General features: G+C 40.6%; 2 protein-coding genes across 3 annotated transcripts in view; one reads left to right on the plus strand and one right to left on the minus strand.

Moving 5' to 3' along the window:
* Nucleotides 1-7,027, minus strand: part of LOC118222542 (tumor necrosis factor receptor superfamily member EDAR-like) — a 34,493-nt gene extending 27,466 nt beyond the window's left edge. For both annotated transcript variants that reach the window (XM_035408208.1, XM_035408206.1), the window contains exon 1: nt 6,722-7,027. The gene's annotated coding sequence lies outside the window, so the exon portion shown is untranslated. The remainder of the gene's footprint in view (nt 1-6,721) is intronic.
* Nucleotides 7,028-18,157: 11,130 nt separating this feature from the next.
* LOC118222374 (E3 ubiquitin-protein ligase SH3RF3-like) overlaps nt 18,158-20,242 on the plus strand; it is a 119,802-nt gene continuing 117,717 nt past the window's right edge. The window contains exon 1 of the mRNA XM_035407927.1: nt 18,158-18,956. Within this exon, the coding sequence (XP_035263818.1) occupies nt 18,549-18,956 (408 nt within the window). The 5' untranslated portion in view covers nt 18,158-18,548. The remainder of the gene's footprint in view (nt 18,957-20,242) is intronic.

A 20,242-nucleotide genomic window follows, 5' to 3' on the forward strand; every position in this document is an offset into this window, starting at 1 on the left:
TTCTGACCCTTGGTTGACTCAAAACTGTTTTTGTCTCTATTATTTAAGAGTAAGAGAATTTACCTCTGCAATGAACAGATTGTTCTGTAAAGCATTATGGTGGAACTGTATAAAAAGTAGAGGCACGCAAAGTTTATGCACATAATTAAAATCACTATCTGTTCATATTTGCTTACAATTTAATTTTGAAAAAGCCACCCATAAAAATATTTATTATTATACACTCTACACTTCTGCCCTACAGTAAAAATTAAAGCATAGGACTCTTAGTCATAGATTTGCAAAATCATGTTTACCTGCAGCAACAACCTTCTCATTAAAAAGGACAGTTCTTCTGCCCTGTCAACATTTCTTTATTTATATGCTAAAAGAATACACATATTCACATAAAAATAAAGTAAATAACCATTTACTAACTGATTGATACTAACTGAAATAACTGATTTCTTTCAAAGACACAGGCGAGAATGGCATTTTGAGCAAGAATGAGCCAAACCTAGAAAGTCTTGCGCATAAATCTGTCAAGTTTTTTTTTCACGCATTAGTATGGTTCGAATTGGAATGAGTGCTTCTCAAAAGAATCTTCCTCCTGGGCTGAGTGTTCTTCATAATCTTCCCTTCGGGTGCAGATTTGGTAAAACTGCTGTTTCAGAGTGTCAGGATGAACTGGAGTTCCAGCACCTGCAGGCACATGCATTACCCAGCATGCCTGCAGACTGTCTCCAGAAAAGAGTCACTTAGAAGCCCTAGACAATCTTTTCTTCTTTTGGGCTTTCGGGGCTTTCAAAGAGCAACAGTGGAGATTACTGGCAGGGATGGCTAGGAATCCAAGCTTGTCTCTCCCCACACTCAAGTCTCCTAGGTGAGAACATAACCTCCATTTTGAGAAAGGGCATATATGACACATATGACTATTAATCCCCTGAAACATAGTAAGCAAAGTAAGCTTTAGCGGATTCCTTTTCATCCATAAATATGCAGTGACATCATAATTGTCAGAATGGCACAGAAGGCATAGGGGTGGTATTTGTGAATTCTACAAAACTAACAAAGGATATTTGATATGGTTGTGATATGCAAGAAAATCAGGTAGATAGAATTTAGCTTGTTTTAAATCCTCTCTCTCCACTTACATCTGAAATCCAGTTCATGTAATCAAACAAAACATAATCGGATCATATAAAATGGAGACTTATCAGGGGAATGCCAGAGCACCAAAATCTAAAGTGGATGTATTGGATCCCTGACACTTAAGCAAACTATGTGGCCAACACATAAAATCTGAATACAGTGTTGATGTGAATTTACTGCCCCACTGTTATTATAATAGTGAGCCAACATCAAGACCAAGAAGTACTGTATTAAATGCATGTCAAACTAGAAATACCGCCTTGCTGTTGTATGCCTCCACCAACCAGTAGCCAGTGCTCTGGTTTTTCACAGTGATGTGCTGGGGTGGTGGTATCAAGGCTTGGAGGTCAGCAGTCTCAACAAGCTGTTAAGGAAGGCCAGCTTTGACCTTTGACCACCAATATCTGATCAGTTCATCCTTGAGTCCAAGTGGATGTTTGTGCCCAATTTGAAGAAATTCCCTCAAGGCGTTCCTGAGATATTGCGTTCACGAGAGAATGGGACGGACGTGAGGTCACAGTGACCTTGACCTTTGACCACAAAAAATCTAATCAGTTCATCCTTGAGTCCAAGTGGACGTTTGTGCCAAATTTGAAGAAATTCCCTCAAGGCGTTCCTGAGATATCGCGTTCACGAGAGAATGGGACGGACGTGAGGTCACAGTGACCTTGACCTTTGACCACAAAAAATCTAATCAGTTCATCCTTGAGTCCAAGTGGACGTTTGTGCCAAATTTGAAGAAATTCCCTCAAGGCGTTCCTGAGATATCGCGTTCACGAGAATGGGACGGACGGACGGGATGGACGGACAGATGGTCAACCCGAAAACATAATGCCTCCGGCCAAGGCTGTGCCGTCACGGAGGCATAATAAAAACTAAGACATTGGTGAAACATTTTGTCAGTGGAAACTGTGGTTAATCAGTTTTCTTGCTGCCTCAGCACAGATACACACACAAACATACACACACACAGATTTAGCATTTAATACAAATTTAGACAATTAAAACATAGATGATCCTTAGTATCCGTAAACACACTTCATTACCTTTTTGTTTTTGCTGCTGTTCAAAGTTGACTGATATTAGCCTTAGTCATGGTTAAATGCACATGTGAATGTTCTTAATTATATTTGAGACACCAGGGGCTCAAATCATTAATGCTAAATCTCTATCGCTCGGCATCAGACACCTGGGCTGTCGGAACGTGCCTATGGAGGTGTGCAGTCTGTCTGTCCCTGGTTTGCACAGAGGCTCAGAAACTCTTAATCTTTTAGATCACTTTAATTACAGATTTCAGCTTCAACTTTTATTTTCAAAAGACAGTAAAAACAAACCCTAAGCACACATGAAAAGGAGTCTCTTGGTGCCTCTCCCCACCTTGAAACCCCGGCTCAATTTTGTAATCTGTTTGCCACTCCGATCAAGGTTGAAGAACTAGATGTTGAGCTTTCATTAGAAAGTTCACCTTTCATCAATGAGTTTCTTCAGACTAGCTGTGGTTAGCCTGGATGGCTCCATATAAGAGGCAGGCTTACTTTGTGTTTTTTTTTTAACTGAAGGTGACAAATCTGGCTTCTTGCTAGAGCGTTTCTTCATTATTTCTTTTTGATTCTCACATTCTTTTTATGCTCCTATCACATCGGTCTGCAACCCTGGTTCTGGAGAGTGTTGCATGGTTCTGTCAGAAGGTCAACTTCAACAATGCAGACAGTTTAATTCATTTTGTGGAGTATTGCTGTCATTTTATTATTTACTCCTAGTGTACACAGCTCTGCTGTAACACAGCTACTTTTAAATCTAGTTGAACTAAGATAATACATGAAATGGACAAGTCCTTGAGTAATAGATCAAAAAGTGTCCTGGATCACCACCACATGACGGGAATGAAAATGCACAAAAGAAAAACAGCTTTCAAAAATGAAAACATCAAATATATTGCATGTACAGTGCAGCATCTGTCCATTCTGGGTTTTTTGGAGAAACCGCTTTCTTGATTTTCAGTCCCGAAAGAACCAGTCTCAAAATCTGAGAACCATCTTTGTGACCTCCTCTCCTTATGACTTGAGAGACATTTTATTTCTCATGGAATACTTCATGACATTAGGAACCTGACACTAGGACTCCCTCTGCCTAGCGGCTGGCTTAAGCCAAACGCCCTATGGGGCTTGGATTCCTGTGATTATCACGCGTCTCACAGTCTGACAGATTCAGCTCCAGCTGGCTAACTCTTTAAACACCTACGTCCCCTCTGGTCCTTCTATCCTTTGAGCGGCACTTCATTATTTCACTTCTCATTGAGAGCAAAGGAAAAGGAGAGAAAGAACTATGAGAAAGGGAATCTTCATGGAAACACAAAATCAGTTTGTAAACCTCAAATATTCTAGACATCACAGGATGTCTGTCCATAGAGGACACAGAGGACTGTCCTCCTCAAGAATTTGTATGGGGAAAAAAACCTATAAAATGAATTCTATAAAAATAAAAATCTAACAAATCAATTTGATATCTATTTGTAAGCACCTAAGACACACAAAATCCCTATTGCTTAATATCCCTAATATATGTTAAAATCTCAACATCACCCTCTAGAGCAATGGAAAAATGTAGCAGGGAGGATGCAGTTTCACATATCCTATCTTTTATATTGCAAAAATGACACTTGCGGAAGATGTCCTCCCTAACCAGAAGGAATGTATTTCACATTAGCTAACATTATCTAATATTAACTGGCAAGCTAGCTACATTTTCCAGCTAATAACACTTTACTGGTCAGTACTTTTTCTTTTTGTTTTCTCTTCATATGAAACACCTGCTCAATCTGATTCAGATTGGGTGAATAATTTAGCCAGCAAGAATTATTATTTTTTTTTTTTGGCTTTGGAAAACTTCTTTGCTGCTTTAGTAGTATGTTTGGGATCATTGACTAGCTGTAGGATGAAGCACTGTCCAATGAGCTCAGAGGTATTTGCTTGAACTTGAGAAGATAAAGTGCTTTGCTACCTTTCACAATTCATTCGGCTGCTGCTATCAGCAGTTACATCATCAGTGAATACTTTGCTCTTGCCATCATTCTGATACAAGTAAATCTTGGTCTCATCTGCCCACAAGACCTTTTTCTAAAACTCTTCTAAAAGGCTCCTTTAGGTACTGCTTAGCAAAATGTAACCTGGCCATCCTGTTTTTCCGGCTGACTAGTGGTTGCAGTGTTCTGTTCTGTTCCTGAAGTCTTCTGCGGACAGTAGTCACAGACACATCCACGCCTACCTCCCGAATAGTGTTTCTGATCCGTTGGACAGGTCTTTGGGGATTTTTCTTCATTATGGTGATAATTCCTCACTTATCAAGTGTAGAGGTCTTCTTTGGCCTACCAGGCCATTTGTGATTACTGAGCTCACCAGTACTCTCTTTCTTCTCATTCATGTTCCATACAGTTGATTTTTGGTAAGCCTAAGGTTTTGTCTATGTCTTATTATTTCTCAACCTCATAATGCCTTCCTTGACTTTTGTTGGCACAACTCTGGTCCTCATGTTGACAAATTCCAATAACAGACTCCAAAGGCACTCACAAGCCTAGACTGAACAACAGCATCATTTACTCCACCAAAGTGGCAAGACATTTTCACCTGAAAACTTAAAGCGAACTGTCCAGAAGGACAATGACCCCAAATACACATTAAAATCCACAAAGTGGTAAATTGACTGCAGAATTATTCAAGGACCACCTCAGTCACTGCACCTGAACCCCACTGACAATCTGTGGTTTCAATTGAAGAGGACAGTCTATATGCAAATCAAAATATATCAAGTGTCTGGAAATATTATTTCTGGATAAATGGTCTCAGATACAAATAACTTAATTTTTTTTGGAAATAAATTTAGATTTTTATGTTATATACATTTGAAAATTGTGTAATTTTGATTGATTCCATCAAATCATTAATAATGTCAAATATATTCCACTTTGAAAATGGCAATATAGTTTAGTACAATTATTGTATAGTCCTTTTTGCTCATCTGTATTAAGCATGCCAATAATTTTGTGATTATAAAGAGCTCTCTATTGTCTATGCTACAGCTACATTTTGCATACAACATATCTGTTTCATTTTCTTGTTTATGCTGGCAAGTTGATGCTATAGTTTTGTACTGTACTGTTACAAAGTGTACAGAATGTATAATGTCCAAGTGAATAATGTCAAATAGCAGCTTGGCTGCTCGTACTCGGTACTCGTATTCTGATTCACATTGCTCTATTTATTTAACATTTTCCCTCAGACGTAGCAAAAAATTGGAGAATCGTTTGGCCATGTTACATTTATGGCTGCATCCTTGTTGCAACGATAAAATGGCAATTCAAGAAAACACAAAGAGGTAGGAGCTGTTCCAGTCCTGTACACCGAAGCCCTCCATTCTTGTTAAATGAAGCTTTCCATTCTCGTGAAATCTCACTTGTTAACAGAGCCTTCCGAGCTTTAAACACAAAAAAACACGTGTGCAAGGAAACTAATATTTGAATGCCTGATTCTTCATAATGTTGTAGTAACCATTATCATTTGGCATGAGCCATCCGCAACACCTAAACATGACACAACGCATAATATGTGATATTGAAATTGCAATTAGGTATGAATAAAGACACAAAACCAAGAAAGGATCAAACCCACGCAGAAAAACAAACCGCTTTTGGCCTTTTGAATGTAATATTTAAGGCATATGTTATCAACTCAAAATGATAAAAATGAACAAACAAAAAACAGCATAGCCTGTTTGCAGTCTGATGTATGCTAGGTCATCTTTTGATGATCTTTTTCACACATTATTGTTGTTATTATTATTACAAATATGGTTATTATTACTATTGGTGGTAGTAGCAGCAGAAAGTAGTTATGTGATGTTTTTTGCAGTTGCATTAATTATTCATAAATCTACTCTTGGCTACTGCACCCATGCTTGGATCAAGGCTGCTAGACCAAATAATCTTTGAAGGTGACCTTTTTACAGCTACTTTTCTCTATATCTACTTTATACATAAAAGAAAACAACCTTGAAACTTGCAGGTCGTGGAGATTAAAAAAATGGGAAAAAAAGAAAAAAAAAGATTTATATTCACCTTCAGCAGGAGTTCAAAGCCAAAGAGACATCAGAGGAGCTACAAGAACATGCATGTTCCGGCTCCTCAGTCTCCAAACAGGACTTTCCCCGAGATTGAGCTCAGGATATACAGCGAGGAAAAATGATTACAGGCGTTGGGTCCAAATTGAGGCACACACCGGGCCCTATTTTACAGCCACAGAATGACAAGTTCCAACTATTTTGCCCAGAGTCATAGGTGACAACGCGAAACCAGATACAAGCACAAACGAAATCAGTACAGACTCTAAAACAGGCAGACAATCCAACAAGTAACATTTCTTTAGTAGTTACAGTAGACTACGTACGTAAACCAATTATCCCACTGGCGCCCTTCATCAATAGAACGCACAAACAGAATTGTTACAAATGTATCTGTCACTATAAGGTCAGTATTTGCGACTACCATTTTGCAACCCAGACTGTAAAAAAAGATAAGAGGAAAAGGGAAACGCATTACCTGCAGCAATGTGTACGCGTGGTAGTGTAGGCTAATAAGTAGCCTATTTCCAGCGTAATGCAAGCGGAGAAGAGATCCTCAAGGACTGTAGATGAAATAAATCCTCCCAATCTTGTGTTAAAGAAAAATCTCAATTTACAGTTTGTAAAGTCATTTTCAACGCAGAAAATTATTATTTGGCAAAATGTAGCCTACAACATGATGTAGGCTACACGGACAAATCCGTTCGTGGAATCCCAGGGGTTTATCGCACAATTTATGTGTGTTAAAAGAGTTGAAGCTCCTCCTGAGAAAAAGAGAGAAAGAAATCCGTCCCGCCCAATGAGATCAGAACGAACCTGATTCAGGTAGACTTCAAGCGCTACACATATCACACTGCAATTCGAGTTCGCCACCTGGTGGTAGAATATCGCTAATGTCGTATTTTAAGATAAACTTTTAACAGCTACTTTTCTCTCTTTCTACGTTCCCCCAATCCTGTCCATACCCGGTTCCCCTACAAACCTGTAGCAATCAGAATCCTAGGGGTTACTATCCAAAGCAACCTCAAATGGGACAAACAGGTTGATTATATGATCACTGGCAAACCGGAATTTGTTTGCATTGCGTAAAAGTGTGGTATTCACAACTCTGGCATGGTTTCAATTTACAACGGCTATATACGTCTCGCATTGGAATACTCCGCACCTGTCGGGGACAGTTCCCTCACCGCTGGGTAGTCCGCAAGGATGGATAAGAAATACAGAAACGCGGCTGCAAGACTTCCTACTCGGATACGCTATGAAACCCCCAAGCTATCCTCACTGTCTGGCAGACGCTCCCGCCTGTGCCTCGCATTTGCACGAAAGCTGTTGAAATCGAGCTACAGGAATTGCCCGCCCCTCTTCGCAGAGGAAATCGCAGGTCAACAGACCCGCAATTGCAAAAAAGATTGCACCTGTGAAAGACGCCGAGCAGAGAGAACTTCAAAGTCACCCTTACCCTTTCTGGCATGAACTCTTAAATCGACATAGATTTTATATTTCCACATTTTAGCTCTAGGATTTATTTATTTACTTACCTACTGACTAACGTAGTTTTACGAATTGTTACAGCAACGTAAATCAGTCAAACAACATTGGGTCAGACTTACTAAGCCTTTTAAGAGTAGTTTCATCATGCACTGCACATATGACGCCTTCTGTTCCACAAACATGCGTCTTGTGTATCGCTTGACACGATTAACGGAAAAGAAACAGTGGTCACAGGCAATTATAATAAGCACACTCCAGATTGGTGTGAATGGTACGCTATTAGCTTTGTAAAAGCTTACCTGGGTGTTAAGAAACTAACAGAAATAACTTTCTTCATTGATTTCGCCACTACTGCAACTCATGGTAAGTTCACTGTAAGTTACGAAGTTGGTTGTGCCACAATCTTTTTTCATGACTAAAGCCCCATACTTCATGATCTGAGGATGAGGCTGGTCTCACGTAACGATTAAACGATTTTTAAAAAAGTGCACATGCTTTTTAAATTTAGTTTACTGTTACAATTATTCCCCACCACTGTTACAATAATACTAAACAGGTCGTATGGATGTAACATTGGAGCGCGTGTTCTTTGGTTTTAATTGTATCCGACTCAATTAAGTTAGTAATGTAACTGAAAAGGCTAATAATCAATGCTGTTTGAAGTTAAATTTCATAGTGCTAGCTAAATATTTTCGGAGTTAATGAGCAAAATGCTATGCAGTGAGCAGGATATATTAATGCCAAGATTTTGTCAGTCCATTGATTTGCTTTACGCCTTTATGTTCTTTAGACAATGACTCTTATCTTTCCATGACTTCCATATACGAGAACACACTGATGCCACAGGCACTTTATTCTGGAATAAAAATCAGCATTATTGACATAAAAATAGGTTTCCCGCTAGCTGCCCAAGGCAAAATGTGAATGCAAGTGTCAGTGATATTATCTTGTCTGCTTTAGTTGCTTATCAAGCAAATATTCTTTTTTTCTGAAATAAAAATTTAGTCAAGCAATTCATTTATATTCATGGTATCTAATGACACATGTTAATAAAGTATTGCATTACAATTAATTGTGTAGGAGTATGTGCATCCACAGGACAGACCAGACAAATTAGCATATTTGAAATCCCCCCCCCCCCCCCCATCACTGACCTATATGATTTGTGTTGTTATCATTGAGACAGGGTTGGGACGAGAGACACACTTTCCTGTAGGACTACAGTTTCTGAATTGTGAGATTTAAATCACCATGGACTCTAGAGAAGCTTCTAGGCAAAAAGCTTGTGAATCAAGAAGAATCACAATAGTATTTTCTATGACAGATTAACAATATAGTTGCTTTCTGACAAATTTAAAAGCAATTTATTTTTCATACTCTCACTTACGGTTTGCAGGCAAGGCTAATATAAGCCATTCACAAGGGACTAGTCAGCAGTTGGCTGCACTTGCTGTGTTGCCCAGCTACAGATGGCAAGCTTGTAATGCTCTCTGGCTCTCATGGTGTGAAGGCACACGTCAACAAATTTATTTGCTTTCATTTTTAATCAATTGAAAAGAAGTATCCAATGGTTGGCTATCAGCTATCCAACTCACCTCTAATGCTGTTCAGTTATTCACTCATAAAAGCTGGATGCCACAAAAAGCTACCAGGAAAAACTGACTGAACTGACTGAGGAAGCTGTTGTGAATGACACTCCATTGACCAAAAAGTAGGCTAATTGCTACTTCAGTGATTGAACTGGTCTGTCGTAACTATGACTATGTACAAAAAGTGCTATTATTTGTACATGGTGAAGCCAAAATGTATTAAAATACCATTTCATAAAAGCCGAGAATTTACACTTTAACCACATATACATTGTTTGTTTACACATCTGAAATTATGGAGTTCAGAGACAAATCCATAAAAAATAAAATGTCTTTGTCCCAAACATTATGGAGCCCCTCCGCTGACCCAAGTAAAGCCTATGTGTGGGAAACATTGAAAAAGTGAACAATTAGATATTGTACCTAGCTGTGGAGGTTTTTGTGTAATTTTGTGTTAAATATATGTTTGCAGCATTATTTTCTGAGGCTGAAAAATACATAACTTGCTCTTAATGGCTGTTTTCAGTGGAACGTAACTCAAAGAAAGGGTGGTCTCTGACTTTTGCACAGTACTGTAGGTACAGCGGCCCACTTTGTAAGCAGGGATAAGGAGGTTTAAGGCTTGTCAAATAAAACTGGCTTAAAACTACAAAAGCTGGATGAGATTTGTGTTCAAGGCTGGAATTTAAGTGTGCAACTGCACTCAACAGGGAATTAACTTGGATTAGGATGTGTTGAGACTGTCTGACTCTGCAATCTCCCTTACATATGCAAATAGGAACACGTTTAATTTGCCTGCTTGTATATAAAAGACTACCACCACTCCAATATGTTACAAATGTAAAATTTTATTTCAATTTAAAGTGTTTGGTCTACTGCTCTCTGCTTCATCTCTCTGTACCTGCTACAGGTTTTATAGAAGTTCACTCAAAATTAGACATGCTTTTAGAGGCTGTTACAGTGTCTAAGCCAATGTGGGAACTAAAATAACACTCCAGACTGAGCATACTGTAGCCCAAGGGTGGGCAAAGAGGGCCAGTCCTTCTCAGGATATCATGCCAAATTCTGAGCATTCATAAGCATTCACATTGTTCTGATATACTGTACATTATCTATATGCACTTATACCCGCTTATCCTGGGCAGGGTCTCAGTGTGCATTGGGCGAGAGGTAGGAAGAGGAAACCCACATGAACACAGGGAGAACATGCAAACTCCATGCAAAAAGGCCCAGGACCAACACTTTGTATATCACAAAAACATCTTATTGTGACCTAAATACCAGGATGATATCATATCGGGAGGTCCCTGGTGATTATCACCCTTAATAATAAAAAAAAAAAAAGTCAAGTCCTAAATAAATTAGAAAATAAACTGCACTACAGGAGAGCAGGGACTATTTAATACTCTACTCTAAATTAGTGTTATGTGAATGATGTCGTAGTTCTTGATAAATTCTTGCATCTTTTGTAGTGGTTCAGCCAAGACATACGTCAGTCTCTGCTGCTTTGCTCTTTTTTTCTATGAGGGCTTATTTAAATATCACGGCACTCTTGAACATGCAAAATTGGTTATTCTTGATTGGCATACTGCTCATGTCCACAATTATCTTTCTTTGCAGCTTTTCAGCTAAAGTCAAGGCAAGCAAATTTATCATTTGCTATTGGCTCACAGAGGAAGAGAAGAACAGAGGAGACCAGCATGTTAAACTACTGAGCTGGTTTATAAAGTGTACAAAATGCACTTGGAAGAAAATCACCTTATTTCAGGTGGGTTAAAATATGGAAATTCTCTGATATTTCTGGTACAACAAAAAACATCTCTATGGGAATATCTATAAGTTTTTTTTATTTTCTAACAGGAAGGATAAAGGAGAACAGGAAAATGCACAATACACAGTTTGCCATTCTTTACATAGCAGATAAATCACAGCAAAGAAATGCTGTATTAGAAACTGCATCATAACTTCGCTCTGTGCTTATGTAGCTTTGGAATTTCATAAATTTTTCTTTCATTGTGTGAAAATGGCAGATTTATCTGAAAAAGTATATCTCAGCACTCACACTATTGTCTGGAGTGAATATATAACTAGAGTAGCCTGTCTGAAGAATGCCTTTGTGGGTGAAATATTACGTGGAAAGGGCACACTATGTGATGCGATGGAGCAATGTCATATTTATAGATATGATTTCTGGTTTCCAGTTATTATTTCCTAACACTGCAATGAAATGATAAATTCTTTGCTTACATTTGTTGACATCTTGCGATTTTCTCAGTGGAAAAGGGAAAAAATTAAGAATCTTTGATTAGCAATTCAATATTCTCAACATTAACATTTGCATGGTTCACAATTATCCTGATAATTACATAAAAGCACAGATGATATTGAATTGATTCCTGTATTAAAGTGAAAGCTAAACAAATTATTCAGTATTGAATCGACTGATTGCAGTCACTGGACAAACTTTACTCCTTTTGAAGGCATAATCCTTTGTCAGAATGTAATTACATCTATCAGTTTAATTTTGAAAATGTTTCTGTGAAGTATTTTCATGTATTGACTCTATTGACAACTGTATTTTGTCTTGGTACGATAAATATTTTCGTTTATTCCCTCTCATACTTACAGGTAATTGATTATGCCATGATGCATGAGTTTATTTGTTCTTGTCATGCATCCAGTGTGCCAAATTGTGTGTTGCCTCATGTTGTTTTACTTTAGTGCAATCTGGACATGTCCAGGAGTGTGCAGTTCTGTCCTTGGAGGGCATTTTGTATGCTGGTTTTGTTGCCACCAGTTACCCAGGATCGATTTGCTAATTAGCTGTATAGACTGATTCTAGTTAGTTCACAATAAAACATTTGATATAGTGAAACAGTAGCAGTCATTCATGGGCTTTTCAAGAAATGTAACTTGTCCATTCAAAATGTATGATTGTGTAAACGATTGGGCTAACTAAATAAACAGCAGAATTTGGTGTTAAATCCAGAAACTAAAATGGTTCTCCTTGCCCATCTCTGATCTAGCCCCTAGTCATCCATCTATATGTGGTACATACACTTATATATTACTTCACACCAGACTTAATGTATCTATAGGTTCAGCTTATTGGTAAATACAGAAGGGAGGTATAACAGCAAGAAATAATAGCATAATGTATTTACCCATTGGCAAGAGTGTTGCAATTTTGCATTTTAGTGTATATAAAAAATTAAGGTTCCTTTTCACTTGTAAATACATCACAGTGTATAATTTATTTGCATATGACAAGTAATTATTCAAGTAGACTTGCACAGGTAGAGTTTTTCAACATAAACATCCATTAGCTCTTTTACTAAGGTCACTTAGGCTGTTTGCGTTAAGAACCATGCAAGTTTCAACGATTGAGCCCAGGATTCAAACCTATAATCATAATGCTTAAAAATCCATTGATATTACCATCATACCACATTATCTACAACTCAAATGCAGTGAATTTGTATGCATCCCATTATACCAGCCATTGTGAGTGGTGAGGAAAACCAAACGACATGCTCAAAAAGGCAGGATGTCAGTTTCCAGTGACATAAACATGGTTTACGTTCTAGTATTTACACCCCTTTCTGAACTAGTATCTTCTATCAAATTTTTAAGGACTGCAGTGTTATGAGGTGATAACATTAAGCACATGAACTGAAGAAGATGAAATGAGCTAATAGAACTCAAATCACAGCATGTAAGAGAAAAGCCTCCCCTAGGAGTGGTGATTTTACAAAACTCCAAAGTCAGCGGCACAGACTGTGCAAAGGCTCACCATTGGCACAGGCTTGGTCCTTCAGACGCTGGTTCAAACTTTGCATATCTTATTTTCATACTGTCACAGGGTGCCACAGCACAGAGTTTGTCTTGTTTCTGATTGGGAATTGGATTGTAGTCTGCCAGCTTTTCTTTGGTTACTGGTAAATTAGCTTGTCTCTTCACCACAAAAGGTGAAGAGAGGATCTCATTTGCCCCCCCCCCCACTTTTACCTTCCTTGCGAATCCCTGAAATCCCCGTATCTCCACTAATTCTCCTATAATTGCAACAGTTCCTGTTATGGCCTGCATTCACGTCCCCTTTTCCCTGCCACTGGCTCAAGTCGTTTCCTCCTCAGCTTGACGAATTGTCATCCCAGGCAGGGATGGTGTACGAATCTGTTACAAATTGATTATACTATATGTCACCTTTTAGACGTCTGCTTTCTCGATGCTATTGTTCTTGCACCATTTATTGCTAGGCCTACTGTGTCCGTGGCAAGTCATAGGCCTAGTCACATATGAAACTTCACTAAACCATAGGCCTATGTCTGTCCCCTGCACTTCTGACATGATTCCGGCATGGCTGACAAATGCCAATATTAGCACTGTGTGGACTGAGGTGTAAAATAGTCACAGACTTTCCTGTAGTCCTGTGTTGCCTACAATGTGTAAAATAGTCACCAATGCTCCTGTAGTCCTGTGGCCAATAGTGTGTAAAATAATCACCGACTCTCCTGCAGTCCTGTGTGACCTGTAGCAAGTAAAGTAGTCACAGGCTGTCCTGTAGTCCTGTGCTCTTTTGTTCAATAGATTATTTTCAAATTAATTTAGAACTTGAAATAACACCCTGATATTCAACCTCAATGAACCATATGGATTGAATGAGGGAATAGAGATGGCAAAGGATGGCAATATTGCACCATAATGCACAATCCTTTAATGCCATAAAACAGACATAAACATATCCAGATTCTTCATCATGGCTATAAAATGACATGCAGCCAATTTGTTGTGGAATGGTGCCCAGCTATGGGGATTTCTGTAAGGGTTGTAAGATTGTGCCTACACTCCTAGCACCATTAGTTAAGTCACACAGTAATTAGTAAAATAGTTACTCAATGTCCTGTAGCACTGTATGGGCTACATAGTGTAAAATAGTCACTGGCTCTCCTGTAGTACTGTGTGGCCTGTAGAGCATAAAATACATTACATTACATTACAGGCATTTGGCAGACGCTCTTATCCAGAGCGACGTACAACAAAGTGTATAACCAAACCAGGAACAAGTGTGTTGAAAACCCTAGAGAGAAGTACCGTTCAAAGTGCAGGGAACAACCGCGTAGTTCAGCTTCGACCCTGTAGGTTAAACTGATTAACACTAACGAGAACAGCAACAACGAAGTCTATGCAAAAATACAAGCAGTAGTTAGTTAATGCACTCATCTTAAGTCACCTACGAAACAGCAACCTAGTTACAACCCTAAGCTTACAGTCCATTTAGAGATTACAAGGAGGTAGGGAGGGATGGGGAGAGGTGCAGCCTGAAGAGGTGAGTCTTCAGTTGTCGCTTGAAGTGGGTCAGTGTCTCAGCTGTTCTGACCTCCACGGGGAGGTCATTCCACCATCGTGGGGCCAGAACAGACAGGAGACGTGTTCGGGAAGCGCAGGTGCGAAGAAGGGGAGGTACCAGGCGTCCTGAGGTAGCGGAACGGAGGGGTCTGGCTGGCATGTAGGGTCTGAAGATCTTGTGGAGGTATGCTGGGGCTAATCCCTTGACTGCCTGGTATGCTAGGACCAATGTTTTAAATTTGATGTGAGCCATAACAGGCAGCCAGTGGAGGGTAGTGAGCAGGGGAGTGACGTGGGAGTGTCTGGGGAGGTTGAAGACCAGACGAGCTGCAGCATTCTGAATGAGTTGCAGGGGTCTGATGGCAGATGCCGGTAGTCCAGCCAGAAGAGAGTTTCAGTAGTCCAGGCGGGACAGTACCATTGCTTGGACCAGGAGCTGGGTTGAGTATCTGGTGAGAAAGGGGCGGATTCTCCGGATGTTATACAGGAAAAATCTGCACGCCCGGCTTACCGCTGCAATGTTCTTGGAGAGGAACAACCTGTTGTCCATCACCAATCCGAGATTCTTGGTACAGGGTGATGATGTCACTAAGGTGTCCCCTAGGGAAATGGAAAAATCAAGGAGGGGAGAGGTTAGAGCAGGAATAAAGATTAGCTCCGTCTTTCCCGGGTTGAGCTTCAGGTGGTGATTGTCCATCCAGCTCTGGATGTCCCTCAGGCAAGCGGAGATGCGGGCAGGGACCTGTGTGTCCGATGGGGAGAAGGAGAGAAAGAGTTGTGTGTCATCAGCATAACAGTGATAGGACAAACCATGGACAGAGATTACAGGGCCAAGGGATCTGGTGTATAAGGAGAAGGGAAGGGGACCGAGGACTGAGCCCTGGGGAACTCCGGTGGTGAGGGGACGGGGCGGCGATACTTTACCAGCCCAGGCAACCTGGAAGGAACGATCGGAGAGTTAGGACTCAATCCAGTCAAAGACTGTGCCGCAGATCCCTGTTGCTGGGAGGATAGAGTGCTCCACAGTGTTGAATGCAGCGGAGAGGTCTAGAAGAATCAGGACAGAGGAGAGGGAGGCTGCTCGTGCAGCATGGAGTGACTCACTGACCGAGAGGAGTGCAGTCTCTGTTGAGTGGCCAGGCCTGAAGCTGGACTGGTGGGAGTCAAGCAGCTTATTCTGAGAGAAGAAAGCAGAGAGTTGGTTAGATGCAGCTCGTTCAAGTGTTTTGGATAGAAAAGGAAGGAGAGATACTGGGCGGTAGTTCTGGATGACTGAGGGATATAGTGTGGGCTTCTTCAGCAGTGGGGTGATGTGGGCCCTCTTGAAGGATGAGGGGAAACATCCAGAAGATAGGGAGGAGCTCACAAGGGAGGTGACAAATGGGAGGATGTCTGGTGTGATTGCCTGGAGGAGAGATGAGGGGATAGGGTCGAGGGCACAGGTGGTAGGGCGGTGGGAGAGCAGAAACTGGGAAACTTCAGAGTCTGTGGGGAGAGAAAATGTGGAGAAACAGGGGGCGGAGGTGGCAGAGGGCGCAGAGGGGGCGGAGGGGGCGGAGCTGCGGATGTCTGCGATCTTCTCGTCAAAGAATGCTGCAAAGTCATCTGCAGTGAAGGAAGACTGGGGTGGGGGAGGTGGCACGCTGAGGAGAGGAGAAAATAGAGAACAGTTGATGAGGGTTAGAAATGGAGTTATGAATTTTAGTTTGATAGAAATTTGCCTTAGCGGCAGTGGCAGCAGAAGAAAACTCTGTCAGGAGAGACTGATAGGCTGAAAGGTCGGATGGGTCCCTGGATTTTCCCCACTTCCTCTCAGCAGCGCGGAGGCTGGCCCTGGAGGTGCGTAGGTAAATATTCACTGGTTCTCCTGCAGTCCTGCATGGTCTGAATCATGTAAAAAGTCACTGTCTTGGATGTAATTATACAATTACACCAGAGGAGAACACTTGCTTTAGCTGCTCTAACTCTGTTGGCACGAGAAATGTCACAAGACACCGGAGGCACACTCACCAATTTGGTAGAAAAACAGGAAAAATGTCCTTAAAAACTCCCAAAGCATGGGATTGTTTTAAATGTTTGTAATCGTGTGTGGATGTCTATCTACACATTTCATGTATAATTGCCTTGTATTCTTTCCACTCAATGTGGATATGACACATGCAATTAAAACACTCAAGGAGCATCTTGAATGTGCTCTTATCCTCAAGTAGATGCACCACACAAAGTTACATTCATGAAAATTGCTCATCATTTTCAGCAGACGGTTAAAGCACTGCTTATTTGGAATTCTCTAAAATGATTTATTTTGTTCTCTGTGAATGCAGATTAACGTACTGTAGAAATTAGTGGTCATGCATAATCATTGTGTTCCATGAAGGGAATTTCAGCTATTACTTCTGTCGAACAGCAGAGGGCAGTAGTCAAGTCAAATGGATGTTCCCTGTCAAATAAACGTAACCACAGTTAAAGATGATGACCATTTCAGAAATTTGAAGGATTTGAATTTTATGCCGTTGGAATAATATCACTTCATGCACTCAATAGTCAGACTATTCCATAACCGTTCTTAATACGAAATATACTATTATTTTCAGTTAAAATTCCGTATCAGTGCAGATTAGCTGATAATTACTCTATCCTGATGTGGCAATGTATCTGCACCTGCTGTCATTTCATCTAGAAATGGGCGAAAATGATTACAATATATCTTATTAAACAGTATAAATATATAGATGAAAATAAATGTAACCGTAGCCATTATTTAGATGCAAACCTGGTCGAAACTCGCATGCCTTGATTTTAGACTAAAGGCATTACAAAATAGTCTACTGGCATACTTTGCTCCCCTCTCCAACCTCTTCCGCTCTGACGCAACCAAATCCACAAACCCACGGAATGGCTGGACCCCCTTATTTGCACCGCTGAAAACCAGAACATGACTTTAAATACTGTCTTGGAGATTTGGTAATGTTTTTTTTTCGTTCCAACGTGAATCAGTATCCCGTTTTTAAGATTCCAAGACTGCGAGAACAGGGAATGAACGCCGTCTGCATTGAAAATCTTAAAGTTACAAGATTAACTAAAAATGTTTGTTTTACGCAGCAAAGGAGCAGGCTGCTTTTGGACATGAGTGTTCTAGTTCTATAGATGGGTGTGCATTGCAGTAGGCTACTGAACAAATAAATGTTATATAGTCGCATCCCTCATTTTTGCTCGTAATGTAGTTTTGATCTTGTGCTTCGGAACTGTAAACGCATATCTGAAAACAAAAAGTTTACTTCCCACGCATATCTTAAACTATGGTCGAAGATAAAAAATGCTATAAGTGAAAAATGTGTAGTGCAGAAATGTATAAAATTGCGAATGCGAACACTCACGTGCTGCATATAAGACAAGTCATTTAGGCTACTTTTCTGATACAATTCAAGTAGCCTGCAGACGATCAAGCGTACACGTTAAACGGCACTACAGGGGTGAAAAAAAATCTTCAATAAGATCTTGTTCTGCGGGAGACAAAAGACGCTGTTTTAAAAATCTATGAGATCAGCAACAACATACGCATTTGATCCGCTAACCAGCCAGTACACAGTTACCTTGCCGTCGTCAGGGTAGCCAGTTGGCCAGATATTGCGAGCAAGTCAGTGTTACTGCACCAGAAGCCAGGGAGCTGCACGTCTCCCACATTCTGAATATGTGACGGTGGAACAAAAAACCTATTCACAACACGGTTGCGATTCCGGCTCAGAAAATAGATTTTAGTGCGGGTGAGATCGGTGTGCACATCTGTGTGCGAAGCACAGCGCTGCTTTTAGCGTAGTCGAATAATTCTCTTACTCCCGACTGCCGTCAGCATGCACCACGCTGTCGGTAGAGCATCTTATGTGGACCAAGGAACCGCGTTTATGGTCAATGCCATTTACTAAAATGGACGAGTCATCGCTGTTGGATTTACTCGAATGCTCCGTATGTCTGGAACGGCTGGACACGACCGCCAAAGTACTCCCCTGCCAACACACATTCTGCCGACGCTGCCTGGAGAACATTGTCAGCTCCCGCAATGAGTTGCGATGCCCAGAGTGTCGGATACTGGTAGACTGCGAGGTGGATGATTTACCAGCGAACATCCTCTTGGTACGGTTATTGGATGGGATTAAACAGCGACCGTGGAACGGCGGAAGACCGTCACTGACCGGGGTGTCCCTGGGATATGCAGCCGGCATTTCAGCCTCACCTCCAGGAACGACCATCCGTGACTTGACAAGTTCGACTCGGAGCTCTCCAGTCAAGGTTTGTGGCCACTAAACAATTTATGCAGTGGCGGTCGCTCGCGTCTTTGAGCGCAATTATATGAAAATAAATTTCTTGACTGTACATTCCATATAGATTGTTCACGTAATTGGTAACACAACTGTTGTCCTTGCTGCGAGGACTAATTAGCAAGCACTCGTGTGGTAATAACGGATATTCTACAACTGCGGTGCATTTCATTTCACGTTGGCTACAGTAGCGATAAGCATCGGATTTTGCTATTTACAGCCTATCCTGGTTTTTAATTACCGTTATCTCTGCTGCAGTAGGTCACCTAAGACTGAACAAAGTGTAAGGAGAAGCGATTTGAGTCACGTAAGTGGCAATTAGAGTTGTGCCAATTTGTTTTCAGGTAACAAGTGTAATTCCAAAGCGCAATTTCCCCTTAAATGGCACCAGAATTCAGTGTTGATATTCTAAGAGATTCCACTGACACGGCACGCTTTCTGGGAATGCCAGTGACCACATTTAAGATCCGGTTTCAGATGAACCCCCACCCTGCCTCCCGATTCAAATATTAAGATACTGGCGATTTTCAGAAGGTTTACCCCATGTCATGATATGCTAGTGGAAAGCCTGCTTGACGGAAGTCCCGCTGGACTGGATGGCAATTTTCACTGAAGAAGAACAACTGAAAACAGCTAGTGGCTAAATTCTCGTTTGCCAGTTCGTTGAAAGAGTTAGGCTGGGGATAGTCAACATTATGGGGTGCCAATAGATTACTTTTTTGCTGCAGTGATGTAATCGTATTGGAGGTAAAATTGTCTACTCTCAGTTTTCGGTTCAATTTTTTTTGTTTTGTTTGAAAAACAAAAAGCACTGCACGGACAGGTCCAGTTTTCAGTGTTCTTTCAATGCTCTGTTGTGTTATTCTCCAGCCCTATTTGTACTTCCACAGGAGGCTGAAATACCTCATCCTACTTGGTTGACTTTTCACTGTGACTTTGAAGTTCCCTTTGTGTAGTCATGGCTACAACTGTGTTTTTGTTGTGTATAAACTAAAAAAAGAGAGTACAAAATTATCTATGACCAGTTTCAGCACTTAGCAAAAGAACCACCTTTATATTGAGCATGTGACTTGTTCACATTAGGGGAGTGAATGTAATTCACACACACACACACTAGGACACATCCCAAACCTGTTGCTTGTTTAAAGAGCAGAGCTACGATATTTAGACTTTCTGTCATTTTCAAGTCTAAATATTATCTGTACCTTGATTACATTAAACAGCGCCTTTGGATGCGTTCAGAGAGTGTGCGTTTTC

This window comes from Anguilla anguilla, chromosome 3 (genome assembly GCF_013347855.1).
Source record: "Anguilla anguilla isolate fAngAng1 chromosome 3, fAngAng1.pri, whole genome shotgun sequence".
NCBI lineage: Eukaryota > Metazoa > Chordata > Actinopteri > Anguilliformes > Anguillidae > Anguilla > Anguilla anguilla.